This window comes from Anarhichas minor, unplaced genomic scaffold (genome assembly GCF_050575085.1).
Source record: "Anarhichas minor isolate MPS153535 unplaced genomic scaffold, ASM5057508v1 ptg000031l, whole genome shotgun sequence".
Taxonomy (NCBI): domain Eukaryota; kingdom Metazoa; phylum Chordata; class Actinopteri; order Perciformes; family Anarhichadidae; genus Anarhichas; species Anarhichas minor.
The window spans coordinates 5,240,001-5,256,905 of NW_027466477.1; the positions used below are offsets into that span (position 1 = coordinate 5,240,001).

Below are 16,905 nucleotides of genomic sequence, written 5' to 3' on the forward strand. Positions count from 1 at the left end.
ACGGAGTGTCTGGCAGCAGCAGTTACACGGTCTGGCATTCGGCGAGAATGCTCTTCTGTGTTGCACTTTGAATTGTTCTGACCTTTTGCTAATAAAGGTATTTACTTTGTTTAGCTCCGTGCCTGAGTTTTCCTGACGTTTTGTTGTGGTTCTAGAGCCGGACCATAACAAATTAGTTAGGAAATGGGTGCAACATGGCGAGGGTTTCATTGGAGATCCTGTTTACCAAATTGTAGTGCCCTTAAAATTCCGTGATTTGGTCTTGCGTGTCTCACATGATGAGTCAGGGCATATGGGCGTAGGAAAGACGTATGATCGCATTCTGAGACATTTGTTTTGGCCCCGGATTAAGAGAGACGTGGCAACCTACATCAAGACCTGCCATACCTGTCAGTTAACGGGTAAACCAAATCAAAAAATAAAAGTGGCTCCTCTGTATCCCATTCCGGCTATAAGCCAGCCATTTGAACACTTAATCGTGGATTGCGTGGGCCCTCTTCCTCCTTCAAAGTCTGGTGCTATATATTTGTTGACAATTATGTGTCAATCGACCAGATATCCAGCTGCGTATCCATTATGCACACTCATGGCAAAATCAGTTGTGCATGCTTTAAGCCAGTTTATCTCAATCTTTAGTATACCAAAAACCATCCAGAGTGACCAAGGGTCAAACTTCTCCTCACGTTTGTTTGCACAGGTGTTAAAACAGCTGAACGTCAAGCATATCCAGTCCTCGGCATACCATGCGCAAAGTCAAGGGGCGCTGGAACGTTTTCATCAGACTTTAAAATCTCTGTTACGTGCTTACTGTGTGCAGATGAAAGGTGATTGGGAGGAAGGGTTACCATGGTTGTTGCTAGCGGCAAGGGAGGTAACTCAAGCAAGTACAGGATTTTGTCCTAATGAGCTGGTTTTTGGTCATACTGTGCGTGGTCCGTTGGCTGCGTTGCAAGGGGATTGGAAACAAACAGAGCCACCTGAAAATCTGGTTGAGTATGTCAATGGGTTCCGGCATAGACTTTACGCAGCTGGGGAATTGGCAAAGTCGAAGTTGGCTAAAACACAGGATAAGATGAAACGTCTTTATGACCGTGGAGCTGAGCATCGGGTGTTCAGTACAGGCGACCAAGTTTTGGCTTTGTTGCCTATTATAAATTCGCCATTTAACGCTAAGTTTATGGGTCCCTATACTGTAGTGAAACAGATTTCAGAGCAGAACTATCTTATTGCCACACCAGACCGTCGAAAACATCACCAACTGTGCCATGTTAATCTGTTGAAAGCATATCATGCACGTTCGTCTCAGGAGCGCAGCGTAGGGATGGATAGCGCTCACCCAGCGTGTGTAGGCGACACAACGTCATCGGGTAGGGAGCATGTTTGTGAGGATGGTTTGCCTAATCCGGATTCAGCGTTGGTAACAGGCCGATTGAAAAACTCTGAAGTTCTGCAGAGCCTAGACAGTGTCCTTGACCACTTGTCTGTTTCACAACGCACAGAGCTATCCGAGCTTATCAGGGGGTATCCAATGTTGTTTGAGGATGTTCCATCTTGTACACACATGATTGAACATGATATCGACATAGGAGATGCAAAGCCGATAAGACAGCGATTTTATCGAGTCAGTGCGGTAAAGCGTTCATTTCTAGATTCTGAAGTTGAGTATATGCTGAAGAACGGCATCGCTGAACCGTCATCCTCAAGCTGGGCGTCACTTTGTTTGCTCGTACCAAAAGCGGACAATACCCCTCGGTTTTGTTCGGATTTTAGGAAAGTCAACAGTGTCACTAAACCAGACTCTTACCCCCTACCTCGCATGGATGATTGCGTTGATCAGGTTGGTGCTGCAAAATACATCAGCAAATTCGATCTGGGTTATTGGCAGGTCCCTTTATCCCAAAGGGCGCGTGAAATTGCAGCTTTTATTACTCCAACTGGGCTGTATTCTTACTCTGTCATGCCGTTCGGGTTGCGAAACGCACCTGCTACGTTCCAACGACTTATGAATATGGTTGTTCGTGGGTTAGAAGGCTGTGCAGTGTATATAGATGATGTCGTCGTTTACTCAGATTCTTGGTCTTCACACATGGAGCGTGTAAAAGCGTTGTTCGGTCGCTTACTTGAGGCTCGCCTTACCGTTAATCTGGCGAAGTGCGAGTTTGCTAAAGCAACCGTGACATACCTGGGTCGACAGGTCGGGCAAGGTGAGGTGCGCCCTCTGCGTGCAAAGGTGCAAGCCATGGACCACTATCCGCCGCCGGCGACAAAGAAAGAAATGATGAAATTTTTAGGTTTGGTTGGTTGTTATAGAGCTTTCTGTCATACCTTTCGACTGTAGTGGCGCCGCTGACAGACCTACTGAAGGGTAAGGTGGAGTATATTTGGTCCGCTGGTTGTCAAAGGGCTTTCGAAGCTGTAAAGCTGATTCTTTGTGATTCTCCGGTACTCGCTGCACCACGAATGGATAGCAGTTTTAAGCTGCAAGTTGATGCCAGTCACGTGGGTGCAGGTGGGGTGCTGATGCAAGAGGACAAATTGGGTATTGACAGACCCGTGAGTTTCTTCTCCAAAAAGTTCAACAGGCATCAGTTAAACTATTCCGTAATAGAAAAGGAAGCATTGGTGTTGATTTGGTCATTACAGCAGTTTGAGGTATATGTGGGTTCAGGGCCTGTGGTAGTTTACACGGACCACAACCCTTTAACATTCTTGAACTCACTACACTGTCCAAATCAGAGACTCATAAGATGGTCCCTGTTTTTTCAGGCATACTCTCTAGAGATACGTCACATCAAAGGGAAGGACAATATTGTTGCTGACGCATTGTCCAGGGCCCCATGTCAGTAATTGTACATCATGTTTCTTTCAACTTTGTTTGTCTCTCTTAAAGATTGCTTCAAGGTACCAGTAGCTGAGATGGGATATGACGAAATAGCTGAAGGAATGAGATGTGGGCATGGGTGATGTCCAGGGGCCTGTGGGGACCCTGTCTTTATGGGGGGAGGGGTGACGGCCCAGGGCCATCAGGAAGATTGGAGGCAGCTGGCCACGGCCTTCGGCCTACAAGACCCGCCCCATCCGGTGGAAGTGCGGCTTCTTCCCCTGACACACCTGGTGTGATGACGGAGTGTCTGGCAGCAGCAGTTACACGGTCTGGCATTCGGCGAGAATGCTCTTCTGTGTTGCACTTTGAATTGTTCTGACCTTTTGCTAATAAAGGTATTTACTTTGTTTAGCTCCGTGCCTGAGTTTTCCTGACGTTTTGTTGTGGTTCTAGAGCCGGACCATAACAAATTATATATATATATGTATATGTATATATACATATGTATGTATCTGTTGAACTGGATGAGCTCACCTCTTCCCAGCTAGGAAAGCTTCTCCACTGGTCACCAGAGTGTCTCCAGTCAGCATCTTAAAGGTTGTCGTTTTTCCAGCTCCGTTCACCCCGAGGAGCCCGAAACACTGAGAAACATATACATTTTATATACATATACATACACATATATATATACACATATACTGTATATACATGTGTGTGTATATACACACATGTATATACATGTGTGTATATACATGTGTGTGTATATATATATACATGTATATACACACATGTATATACAGTATATATGTATATACAGTATATATACATATATACACATATATATATATATATATACACATATACTGTATACTGATGAGTGTGATGAGGAGAGTCTCACCTCTCCAGGTGGAATCCCGACACAAAGGCGATCCACCGCCGGCTTCTGTTTCCGTTTAAACACCTGCAGACATTTAATAATTTAGGACAGTAACACATGAAGTGTGTGTGTCTCTATGTGTGTGTGTCTGTCTGTGTGTCTCTATGTGTGTGTGTCTGTCTGTGTGTGTCTGTGTGTCTCTATGTGTGTGTGTCTGTCTGTGTGTGTCTGTGTGTCTCTATGTATGTGTCTGTCTGTGTGTCTCTATGTGTGTGTCTCTATGTGTGTGTGTCTGTCTGTGTGTGTCTGTGTGTCTCTATGTATGTGTCTGTCTGTGTGTCTCTATGTGTGTGTGTCTGTCTATGTGTGTGTCTGTCTGTGTGTCTCTATGTGTGTGTCTCTGTGTGTCTCTATGTGTGTGTGTCTCTATGTGTGTGTGTCTGTCTGTGTGTGTCTGTGTGTCTCTATGTATGTGTCTGTCTGTGTGTCTCTATGTGTGTGTGTCTGTCTATGTGTGTGTCTGTCTGTGTGTCTCTATGTGTGTGTCTCTGTGTGTCTCTATGTGTGTGTGTCTGTGTGTGTGTCTGTGTGTCTCTATGTGTGTGTCTGTCTGTGTGTCTCTGTGTGTGTGTGTGTGTCTGTCTATGTGTGTGTCTCTGTCTGTGTGTGTCTATGTGTGTGTCTGTCTCTATGTGTGTGTCTCTGTGTGTGTGTGTGTCTGTGTGTGTCTCTGTGTGTGTGTGTGTGTCTGTGTGTCTCTATGTGTGTGTGTCTCTGTGTGTGTCTCTATGTGTGTGTGTCTCTGTGTCTCTATGTGTGTGTCTCTATGTGTGTGTGTCTCTGTGTGTGTGTGTGTGTGTGTCTCTATGTGTGTGTGTATGTGTCTGTCTATGTGTGTGTGTGTGTCTCTGTGTGTGTGTAGGTGTGGGTCTCTGTGTGTGTGTGTGTATGTGTCTGTCTATGTGTGTGTGTGTGTGTCTCTGTGTGTGTGTGTATGTGTGGGTCTCTATGTGTGTGCGTGTCTATGTGTGTGTCTGTCTATGTGTGTGTGTCTGTGTGTCTGTCTGTCTGTGTGTGTCTCTATGTGTGTACCTTGGTGAGTTGTCTCAGCTCCAGAATGTCTCCATGTCCTTGTCCGTGGACGATCCTCTGTCTCTCTCGGGCCACGTCCTCGTCCTCCTCTCCCAGTGGTCCCAGTTTGGTGAGTTTACTGACCGACCTGACGATGGACAATGAGCTCATGTAGTACTGCTGTGTACATGTAGTACTATGTAGTACTGTGTAGTACTGTGTACCTGGGTTTGATGAAGAACCTGTACTGGATGAGGACGGTGATGATGAAGAACACAACTCCCTCCACAGCCATGGCGAACAGGTTCTTACCCACCATGTCCCACTCGAGAGGAGAACGTAACTTGTTCTCACCTGAAAGAAACCATTAAACATCACCTCTACTGTGAGAGTATCTAGTGAGAACATCACCTCTACTGTGAGAGTATCTAGTGAGAACATCACCTCTACTGTGAGAGTATCTAGTGAGAACATCACCTCTACTGTGAGAGTATCTAGTGAGAACATCACCTCTACTGTGAGAGTATCTAGTGAGAACATCACCTCTACTGTGAGAGTATCTAGTGAGAACACCTCTCACAGTATCCACACACACATTGAGTCACTGTGTGTATGTGTGTGTGTGTGTGTCTTACCAAATCTCTCCAGGGCGTCGGCCATTGCCTGGTTCTTCACCATGTCGATGAGTCCTCGACCGAGACAGAAGTGAGGGAAGATGAGGAGGACGTTCTTCAGGATGTCGTTGATTCCTCCAATCTCCTGAGAACGAGAAGTTAATCCACATTTAATTATGAGGTTTAGATTACAGATGCAGTTTAGATGAACTCTGATCTCACATTGTTTCCGAACAGCTCCATGACGAATGTGGCGATGCTGCCGTTGATGCCGATGAGGATATTGACGCTGGTGAGGACGACGTAGGCCGTGCTGGGGATCTGGAAGAAGAAGGAGGCCGGGTACATCAGAGGAGTGATGGACCAGCTGAGAACAAGAGAAGAAGAAGGCTCTGTTAGAACACAAGAGAGAACGTCAAAGATTAATTAGAAGAAACTGAAAGCTCCAGAAAATACACTAAACTTACTTTATGCTAGGATCAATAAAAATATGTTTGGAGTAATCTGCTGTTTAAAGTACTGCGTGGTAGTACTGTGTATCACTACTCTGTAGTATTACTCTGTAGCAGTACTCTGTATTTGCAGTGTATATCAGTACTCTGTATCAGTACTCTGTATCAGTACTCTGTAGTAGTGGGCGACTGTGGCTAAGTGGATAGCAGGGCCGTCTTTCAATCAGAGGGTTGGCGGTTCAATCCCCGGCTCCGGCTCTGCTAGTCACATGTCGATGTGTCCTTGAGCAAGACACTTAACCCCAAAATTGCTCCCGTAGTTGTGCAATTCTACGGTATAGAAATGTGAATCTGAATTGTAAGTCGCTTTGGATAAAAGTGTCTGCTAAATGACTGTAATGTAATGTAATGTAGTAGTACTAATGTAGTAGTACTGTTCTCTGACCCGTAGAGCAGCAGCAGCAGAGCGAGCACCGGCAGGTTGGTAGAGGAGACGTAGGCTTGTTGTTGGAAACAGATGAAGATGATGACGACCAGCGTTGCCGGGACGACGTAGTTACACTGTAGAGAGACACAAACAACAACATCAACAACACTGATACACACACATGTGACACACTGTAGAGACACAAACAACAACAACACTGATACACACACGATACACACTGTAGAGACACCAACAACACCGATACACACTGTAGAGACACAAACAACAACAACAACACTGGTACACACACAATACACACTGTAGAGACACCAACAACACTGATACACACACAATACACACTGTAGAGACACAAACAACAACACTGATACACACACAATACACACTGTAGAGACACCAACAACACTGATACACACACAATACACAATGTAGAGACACTGACGTTCCACACGATACAGACTGTATCTACTGATGGGATCTATTCATGGTACACTCTCAGAATGAACATCCTATTCTCACCATGTCCCAGATGAAGTTGGCCACCCAGTAGAGCAGCGGCTGCACTCCACTGATGAACTGCATGTGTTTGGCTTTACTGACTCGCTCCTGGATGAGGAAGACCACGAAGCTGGCCGGGACGAAGGACATGGCGAATATCACACAGATGGACACCAGGACGTCCACAGAAGTCGTTACCCTGGAGACAGACAGGAGGAGGAGTCAGGTCTGTGTGGTTGATGTGAACCATGTGGTCAGTCTCATGGTGAGCCTCAGGTGTACTTCCTATCAGGTCAGTGGTCTCAGGTGTACTTCCATCAGGTGATCAGTCTAAGGTGTTCCTGTCAGGTCAGTAGTCTCAGGTGTACTTCCTGTCAGGTCAGTAGTCTCAGGTGTACTTCCTGTCAGGTCAGTGATCTCAGGTGTACTTCCTGTCAGGTCAGTAGTCTCAGGTGTACTTCCTGTCAGGCAGGCGAGTAGTCTCAGGTGTACTTCCTGTCAGGCCAGTAGTCTCAGGTGTTCTTTCTGTCAGGTGAGTAGTCGTAGTCTCAGGTGTACTTCCTGTCAAGTCAGTAGTCTCAGGTGTACTTCCTGTCAGGTCAGTAGTCTCAGGTGTACTTCCTCTCAGTACTCACAGAGCCACCTGTGAGAGCTGCTCCTTGGTGAGGTTCAGAGGGTGGTTGAAGGCCCTGATGCCGTACAGGTTGGGGTCTGTCCCTTCAGGCAGGTTTGCCCTCAGGATGCCATTGTTCATCACGTTGATGAAGGCTCCGATGCTGTGCCAGCCTTTGTTGTTGAACCAGATCTGAGGACGGTTCACATTTCATTATTCCATTATTTGTCATTTGTCAGTAATTATAATAACAGCCGTAGTTTAGTAGAAACAAGCTTCTCCTGGAGCTTTCAACCACGTCACAGGGTCTTCTTCAGTCCTTCAGTTTCTCACCTTCACGTTGTTCTTTGTGTCCAAACCGTTGATGAAGCCTGACAGACTGTCGAGGAATCGATCTGCTGCCGCTCCCTGAAACGAGCAGCTGTCAGTTTAACATCCAGCACTTCATTCAGTCACAGTGTAGATCATTGAACTAACTTACTTCATTTAATCTATTTAGTTCATTGAATTAATTGAGATGTCTTAGTTTATTTACTTATTTATTTAATTAAATTAATTAAAGACTTTCTGAAGCTTGAACCGACCTTCTGTAGCTCAAAGATCTTTCTGACTCGTTCGATGGCATCGTCGATCTCATTGGCCGGTGGGAGGACCTGAGTGCTCCTGGCGCCCAATGAGAAGCCTCCGTACCTGCAGAGAGAAAAAGCAGATCAATGGGCCTTTCTCAATACCCAAGTTCACAAGTCCAGAGAACGCAGTATGGACAATTGGAACAGCAGCTTACTTGATGACATCACCACCTCAGCTGGTCTTACTAATGAGTTTAATCCGTTTTTTTACTGTAAAGTATTTTTACAATCAAACTAAATATGACAACCCTGCTGTTTTCGTTTTCATTTAAAATACTTTTTTTTTAAAATTATATTAAGTATATATTAAGTATTATATTATATACACATATATATATATATATATATATACACATACAAGTATATGTATTTATACATATGTATATAATTGTAATTGTATATATATATATAATTGTATGTGTATATATGTATATATATATATGTGTATATATGTATATATATATATATGTATATATATATATATATATATATATATATATATATATATATATATATATATATATATATATATATATATATATATATATATATATATATATATATATACACATACAAGTATATGTATTTATACATATGTATATAATTGTAATTGTATATATATATATAATTGTATGTGTATATATGTATATATATATATGTGTATATATGTATATATATATATATGTATATATATATATATATATATATATATATATATATATATATATATATATATATATATATATATATATATATATATATATATATATATATATATATATATATATATATATATATATATGTATATATATATATATATATATATATATATATATATATATATGTATATATATATATATATATATATATATATATATATATAAAATTGTATGTATATACAGTATGTATATGGATCAGATTCGGATTGCTGTACTCTTTGCCGACGAGGAAAACGCTACAGAGACGTCAATACCAGCGGCAAGTTTCAAAAAGACTCGCCGAGATCAGGCTGTTCTAGGCGGGCACCATGAGCGCTGAGCCCCCGGTGCTGGTTTACTGCCGGTCCCGCTAGCAACACCTCACATCTCCGAAATCGTCGGAGCAGATTTTTAAATCGGCTGAATCTTGACAAACCGACCACAGATTTGATGCTTAAACAACTAACTTCTCACCTCAAAACATCCTAAAATTACTTTCTCTGACTTAACAACAGTAGTATTTCGAAAGTTTCAGCTTCCAGTTGTGTGATTTCTCCTCCGCTATTGTTTCCTGTTGCTGGTGCAAAATGCATTCTGGGATATTTGGCTGTCCCAAGTACAGACAAGTCACCACCGATGCATACCTGGTAAAATGGGCGGAGCGAGCCACATCCTGGCATTTGGTGCGTGCTTGGCTTGATGTGAACTTTGAATTGGAACAGTACTTGGGCTGAGCCTGATGACGTTTCAAAAGTCCACGAGTTCACAAGTACAGAGAAGTACGCATATTGAGAAAGGCCCATCGTGTGACAAACAGGAAACAACGACAGTTTATGGTTTACAAAATAAAAGCAGAAGAAAGAAAAACACTGACCTGAACTCGTTCACCCAAACTTTGTTCTTCAGACTGTGAACAGACAGCAGCTTTTAGTCACCAAGTAACAACTGTGTACTTCGTGTACTACTGTGTACTCCGTGTACTACTGTGTACTCCGTGTACTACTGTGTATGTCTGTGTCCACTGTGTACTACTGTGTATTACTGTGTATCTACAGTATATTAAATATGTATATTCTGTGTATTACTGTGTAGCTACAGTGTACTCTGTATATATACAGCACATTTAATGTGTATCTACAGTATATTTAATGTGTATATTCTGTGTATTTCTGTGTATATGTACTGCAGTATATTGTCTCACCTCTTGCCGATGATCTGAGCGTATGTTTTCACCAGGTAGTCGGAGATGTTTCTTCCTGTCAGGTTCTGCAGAGTGTCATTGGCGCTCAGCTTCATCTGGACAACAACAGTCATTTCTTTAACAACATTACTATTAACTGTAAATCATGTATTATACTACGACTGTTTCTTTACCGTTACTATATAATAATGTTAATAATAACAATGTTCTTTGTGCTGTTTTCCGCACACACACCACCAGAATGTAATTCTGATGAAGATATATAATATTTACATGAATATATTTTAACAGAGGCCTAATGATGCATTCAGGTTGAGGTCTGGGTCAGGTGGTCTGACCTCAGGTGGGGGCAGTCCTCCAGCTCCAGCAGGACAGTCCGGCAGCATCTTCTTCTTGCTGTCACAGCTGCAGAAACAGGCCGGAGACGGATCCTCCATGGTCCAGTTTGTGGAACTGAACAGCTGCTGGAGGCTTTCAGGGACATCAGGAATCTGCCAGTCCTCATCGCCCATCGTACAGGGAGCCTCTCTGAGGACGGGGAGATAATCAATGATCATACTGCATGTGTGAGTACCTCATCCTTAAAGATACAGGACAGGCCAAGTGAGGATGAAGATTTTATATACACTCTATATATAAATATACTGTATATTTAGGTAGTATGCTGTTTGTATATGTTTTCTTACGGGATGGGATGTCCATCCATGCAGCGAGTCCCGAAGCCCGGAGCGTCCAGCAGAGCGCCTAACAACTTCTGCATGTTGCCGTCTCCGGGAGCGTCATCACTGACACGCCAACAAACAAGACACACACAAACATTTAACTCAGTCTGTCAGAGTGTGTGTGTAACAGGTATGTTTCTACTGTTAGTAGAACTATTTTACTGCAGTGTGGGGCAGTTTAGTGCAGTGTGGGACAGTTGTGTACAGTGTAGGAGAGTTTAGTGCAGTTTGGATAGTTTAGTAAAGTGGGACAGTTGTGTACAGTGTAGGACAGTTTAGTGCAGTGTGGGACAGTTGTGTACAGTTTAGTACAGTTTAGTACAGTTTGGGACAGTTGTGTAAAATGTAGGACAGTTAAGTGCAGTGTGGGACAGTTTAGTGCAGTGTGGGATAGTTCAGTGCAGTGTGGGACAGTTTAGTACAGTGTAACAAAGTGTGGGATAGTTTAGTACATTGTGGGACAGTTTAGTAGTGTGGGACAGTTTAGTGCAGTGCAGTTGTGTACAATGTAGGACAGTTTAGTACATTGTGGGACAGTTTAGTACAGTGTGGGACAGTTGTGTACAGTGTAGGAGAGTTTAGTACAGTGTGGGACAGTTTAATGCAGTGTGGGACAGTTTAGTACATTGTGGGACAGTTTAGTACAGTGTGGGACAGTTGTGTACAGTGTAGGAGAGTTTAGTACAGTGTGGGACAGTTTAGTGCAGTGTGGGACAGTTGTGTACAGTGTAGGACAGTTTAGTACAGTGTGGGACAGTTTAGTACAGTGTAGGACAGTTTAGTACAGTGTGGGATAGTTTAGTACATTGTGGGACAGTTTAGTACAGTGTGTGACAGTTTAGTGCAGTGTAGGGCAGTTTAGTACAATGTGGGATAGTTTAGTACAGTGTGGGACAGTTTAGTACAATGTAGGACAGTTTAGTACAGTGTGGGATAGTTTAGTACAGTGTGGGACAGTTTTGTGCAGTGTGGGACAGTTGTGTACAATGTAGGACAGTTTAGTACAATGTGGAACAGTTTAGTACAGTGTGGAACAGTTTAGTGCAGTGTAGGGCAGTTTAGTAAAGTGTGGGACAATTTAGTACAGTGTGGGACAATTTAGTACAGTGTGGGACAGTACAGTGTGGGACAGTTTAGTGCAGTGTGGGATAGTTTAGTGCAGTGTAGGGCAGTTTAGTACAATGTGGAACAGTTTTGTGCAGTGTGGGACAGTTTAGTGCAGTGTAAGGCAGTTGTGTACAATGTAGGACAGTTTTGTGCAGTGGGGGATAGTTTAGTACAGTGTGGTACAGTTTAGTACACTGTGGGACAGTTTAGAACAGTGAGGGGTAGTTTAGTACAGTGTGGGATAGTTTAGTACAGTTTAGTGCAGTGTAGGGAAGTTGTGTACAATGTAGGACAGTTTAGTACAGTGTGGGACAGTTTTGTGCAGTGGGGGATAGTTTAGTGCAATGCAGTTGTGTACAATGTAGGACAGTTTAGTACAGTGTGGGACAGTTTAGTACAGTGTGGGACAGTTTAGTAAAAGTGGGACAGTTGTGTACAGTGTAGGAGAGTTTAGTACAGTGTGGGACAGTTTAGTGCAGTGTGGGACAGTTGTGTACAGTGTAGGACAGTTTAGTACAGTGTGGGATAGTTTAGTACATTGTGGGACAGTTTAGTACAATGTGTGACAGATTTGTGCAGTGTGTCACAGTTTAGTGCAGTGTAGGGCAGTTTAGTACAATGTGGGATAGTTTAGTACAGTGTAGGACAGTTTAGTACAGTGTGGGATAGTTTAGTACAGTGTGGGACAGTTTAGTGCAGTGTGGGACAGTTTAGTGCAGTGTAAGGCAGTTGTGTACAATGTAGGACAGTTTAGTACAGTGTGGAACAGTTTAGTACAGTGTGGGATAGTTTAGCACAGTGTGGGACAGTTTAGAACAGTGAGGGATAGTTTAGTACAGTGTGGGACAGTTTAGAACAGTGGGGGATAGTTTAGTACAGTTTAGTGCAGTGTAGGGCAGTTGTGCACAATGTAGGACAATTTAGTACAGTGTGGGACAGTAGAGTGTGGGACAGTTTTATGCAGTGTGACAGTTTAGTGCAGTGTAGGGCAGTTTAGTACAATGTGGAACAGTTTAGTACAGCGTGGGATAGTTTAGTAAAGTGTAGGACAGTTTAGTACAGTGTGGGACAGTTTAGTACAGTGTGGAACAGTTTAGTGCAGTGTGGGATAGTTTAGTATAGTGTGGGACAGTTTTGTGCAGTGTGGGACCGTTTAGTACAATGTGGAACAGTTTAGTACAGTGTGGAACAGTTTAGTACAGTTTGGGACAGTTTAGAACAGTGAGGGATAGTTTAGTACAGTGTGGGACAGTTTAGAACAGTGGGGGATAGTTTAGTGCGTACAGTGTGGGACAGTTTAGTGCAGTGTGGGATAGTTTAGTACAGTGTGGGACAGTTTTGTGCAGTGTGGGACAGTTGTGTACAATGTAGGACAGTTTAGTACAATGTGGAACAGTTTAGTACAGTGTAGGACAGTTTAGTACAGTGTGGAACAGTTTCGTGCAGTGTGGGATAGTTTAGCACAGTGTGGGACAGTTTAGTGCAGTGTAAGGCAGTTGTGTACAATGTAGGACAGTTTAGTACAGTGTGGGACAGTTTAGTACAGTGTGGGACAGTTTTGTGCAGTGGGGGATAGTTTAGTACAGTGTGGTACAGTTTAGTACAGTGTGGGACAGTTTTGTGCAGTGTGGGACAGTTTAGTGCAGTGTAGTACAATGTAGGACAGTTTAGTACAGTGTGGAACAGTTTAGTACACTGTGGGACAGTTTAGAACAGTGAGGGGTAGTTTAGTACAGTGTGGGATAGTTTAGTACAGTTTAGTGCAGTGTAGGGAAGTTGTGTACAATGTAGGACAGTTTAGTACAGTGTGGGACAGTTTTGTGCAGTGGGGGATAGTTTAGTGCAATGCAGTTGTGTACAATGTAGGACAGTTTAGTACAGTGTGGGACAGTTTAGTACAGTGTGGGACAGTTTAGTAAAAGTGGGACAGTTGTGTACAGTGTAGGAGAGTTTAGTACAGTGTGGGACAGTTTAGTGCAGTGTGGGACAGTTGTGTACAGTGTAGGACAGTTTAGTACAGTGTGGGATACTTTAGTACATTGTGGGACAGTTTAGTACAATGTGTGACAGATTTGTGCAGTGTGTCACAGTTTAGTGCAGTGTAGGGCAGTTTAGTACAATGTGGGATAGTTTAGTATAGTGTGGGACAGTTTAGTACAGTGTAGGACAGTTTAATACAGTGTGGGATAGTTTAGTACAGTGTGGGACAGTTTAGTGCAGTGTGGGACAGTTTAGTGCAGTGTAAGGCAGTTGTGTACAATGTAGGACAGTTTAGTACAGTGTGGAACAGTTTAGTACAGTGTGGGATAGTTTAGCACAGTGTGGGACAGTTTAGAACAGCGTGGGATAGTTTAGTAAAGTGTAGGACAGTTTAGTACAGTGTGGGACAGTTTAGTACAGTGTGGAACAGTTTAGTGCAGTGTGGGATAGTTTAGTATAGTGTGGGACAGTTTTGTGCAGTGTGGGACCGTTTAGTACAATGTGGAACAGTTTAGTACAGTGTGGAACAGTTTAGTACAGTTTGGGACAGTTTAGAACAGTGAGGGATAGTTTAGTACAGTGTGGGACAGTTTAGAACAGTGGGGGATAGTTTAGTGCGTAGAGTGTGGGACAGTTTAGTGCAGTGTGGGATAGTTTAGTACAGTGTGGGACAGTTTTGTGCAGTGTGGGACAGTTGTGTACAATGTAGGACAGTTTAGTACAATGTGGAACAGTTTAGTACAGTGTAGGACAGTTTAGTACAGTGTGGAACAGTTTCGTGCAGTGTGGGATAGTTTAGCACAGTGTGGGACAGTTTAGTGCAGTGTAAGGCAGTTGTGTACAATGTAGGACAATTTAGTACAGTGTGGAACAGTTCAGTACAGTGTGGGATAGTTTAGTACAGTGTGGGATAGTTTAGTACAGTTTGGGACAGTTGTGTAAAATGTAGGACAGTTAAGTGCAGTGTGGGACAGTTTAGTACAGTGTGGGATCGTTTATGCAGTGTGGGATAGTTTCGTGCAGTGTGGGACAGTTTAGAACAGTGGGGGATAGTTTAGTACAGTTTAGTGCAGTGTAGGGCAGTTTAGTACAATGTGGGACAGTTTAGTGCAGTGTAAGGCAGTTGTGTACAATGTAGGACAGTTTAGTACAGTGTGGGACAGTTTAGTACAATGTAGGACAGTTTAGTACAGTGTGGAACAGTTTAGTACAGTGTGGGACAGTTTTGTGCAGTGGGGGATAGTTTAGTACAGTATAGTACAGTGTGGGACAGTTTAGTACAGTGTGGAACAGTTTAGTACAGTGTGGGACAGTTTAGAACAGTGGGGGATAGTTTAGTGCAGTGTAGGGCAGTTGTGTACAATGTAGGACAGTTTAGTACAGTGTGGAACAGTTTAGTACAGTGTGGGTCAGTTTAGAACAGTGGGGGATAGTTTAGTACAGTGTAGGACAGTTTTAGTACAGTGTGGGATAGTTTAGTACATTGTGGGACAGTTTAGTACAGTGTGGGACAGTTTTGTGCAGTGTGGAACAGTTTAGTGCAGTGTAGGGCAGTTTAGTAAAGTGTGGGACAATTTACTACAGTGTGGGACAATTTAGTACAGTGTGGGACAGTACAGTGTGGGACAGTTTAGTGCAGTGTGGGATAGTTTAGTGCAGTGTAGGGCAGTTTAGTACAATGTGGAACAGTTTTGTGCAGTGTAAGGCAGTTGTGTACAATGTAGGACAGTTTAGTACAGTGTGGGACAGTTTAGTACAGTGTGGGACAGTTTTGTGCAGTGGGGGATAGTTTAGTGCAGTGTAGTACAATGTAGGACAGTTTAGTACAGTGTGGAACAGTTTAGTACACTGTGGGACAGTTTAGAACAGTGAGGGGTAGTTTAGTACAGTGTGGGATAGTTTAGTACAGTTTAGTGCAGTGTAGGGAAGTTGTGTACAATGTAGGACAGTTTAGTACAGTGTGGGACAGTTTTGTGCAGTGTGGGACAGTTTAGTGCAGTGGGGGATAGTTTAGTGCAATGCAGTTGTGTACAATGTAGGACAGTTTAGTACAGTGTGGGACAGTTTAGTACAGTGTGGGACAGTTTAGTAAAAGTGGGACAGTTGTGTACAGTGTAGGAGAGTTTAGTACAGTGTGGGACAGTTTAGTGCAGTGTGGGACAGTTGTGTACAGTGTAGGACAGTTTAGTACAGTGTGGGACAGTTTAGTACAATGTGTGACAGATTTGTGCAGTGTGTCACAGTTTAGTGCAGTGTAGGGCAGTTTAGTACAATGTGGGATAGTTTAGTATAGTGTGGGACAGTTTAGTACAGTGTAGGACAGTTTAGTACAGTGTGGGATAGTTTAGTACAGTGTGGGACAGTTTTGTGCAGTGTGGGACAGTTGTGTACAATGTAGGACAGTTTAGTATAATGTGGAACAGTTTAGTACAGTGTAGGACAGTTTCGTGCAGTGTGGGATAGTTTAGCACAGTGTGGGATAGTTTCTTGCAGTGTGGGACATTAGAACAGTGGGGGATAGTTTAGGACAGTTGTGTAAAATGTAGGACAGTTAAGTGCAGTGTGGGACAGTTCAGTGCAGTGTGGGACAGTGTAGGACAGTTTAGTACAGTGTGGGATAGTTTATGCAGTGTGGGATAGTTTAGTGCAGTGTGGGACAGTTTAGTACAGTGTAGGACAGTTTAGTACAGTGTGGGATAGTTTAGTACATTGTGGGACAGTTTAGTACAGTGTGGGACAGTTTTGTGCAGTGTGGAACAGTTTAGTGCAGTGTAGGGCAGTTTAGTAAAGTGTGGGACAATTTAGTACAGTGTGGGACAATTTAGTACAGTGTGGGACAGTACAGTGTGGGACAGTTTAGTGCAGTGTGGGATAGTTTAGTGCAGTGTAGGGCAGTTTAGTACAATGTGGAACAGTTTTGTGCAGTGTGGGACAGTTTAGTGCAGTGTAAGGCAGTTGTGTACAATGTAGGACAGTTTAGTACAGTGTGGGATAGTTTAGTATAGTGTGGGACAGTTTAGTACAGTGTAGGACAGTTTAGTACAGTGTGGGATAGTTTAGTACAGTGTGGGACAGTTTTGTGCAGTGTGGGACAGTTGTGTACAATGTAGGACAGTTTAGTACAATGTGGAACAGTTTAGTACAGTGTAGGACAGTTTCGTGCAGTGTGGGATA

At 43.1% G+C, this 16,905-nt stretch overlaps 1 protein-coding gene across 1 annotated transcript in view; it reads right to left on the bottom strand.

Moving 5' to 3' along the window:
• abca1b (ATP-binding cassette, sub-family A (ABC1), member 1B) overlaps positions 1 to 16,905 on the bottom strand; it is a 51,535-nt gene that overhangs the window by 7,809 nt on the left and 26,821 nt on the right. The window contains exons 28-42 of the mRNA XM_076105145.1: positions 10,609 to 10,707; positions 10,261 to 10,450; positions 9,923 to 10,017; positions 9,596 to 9,628; positions 7,979 to 8,084; positions 7,728 to 7,802; positions 7,417 to 7,586; positions 6,803 to 6,980; positions 6,284 to 6,399; positions 5,609 to 5,753; positions 5,408 to 5,531; positions 4,997 to 5,126; positions 4,794 to 4,920; positions 3,723 to 3,785; positions 3,359 to 3,465 (exon numbers count right to left, since the gene is read on the bottom strand). Of these exons, the coding sequence (XP_075961260.1) occupies positions 3,359 to 3,465; positions 3,723 to 3,785; positions 4,794 to 4,920; positions 4,997 to 5,126; positions 5,408 to 5,531; positions 5,609 to 5,753; positions 6,284 to 6,399; positions 6,803 to 6,980; positions 7,417 to 7,586; positions 7,728 to 7,802; positions 7,979 to 8,084; positions 9,596 to 9,628; positions 9,923 to 10,017; positions 10,261 to 10,450; positions 10,609 to 10,707 (1,758 nt within the window). The remainder of the gene's footprint in view (positions 1 to 3,358; positions 3,466 to 3,722; positions 3,786 to 4,793; positions 4,921 to 4,996; positions 5,127 to 5,407; positions 5,532 to 5,608; positions 5,754 to 6,283; positions 6,400 to 6,802; positions 6,981 to 7,416; positions 7,587 to 7,727; positions 7,803 to 7,978; positions 8,085 to 9,595; positions 9,629 to 9,922; positions 10,018 to 10,260; positions 10,451 to 10,608; positions 10,708 to 16,905) is intronic.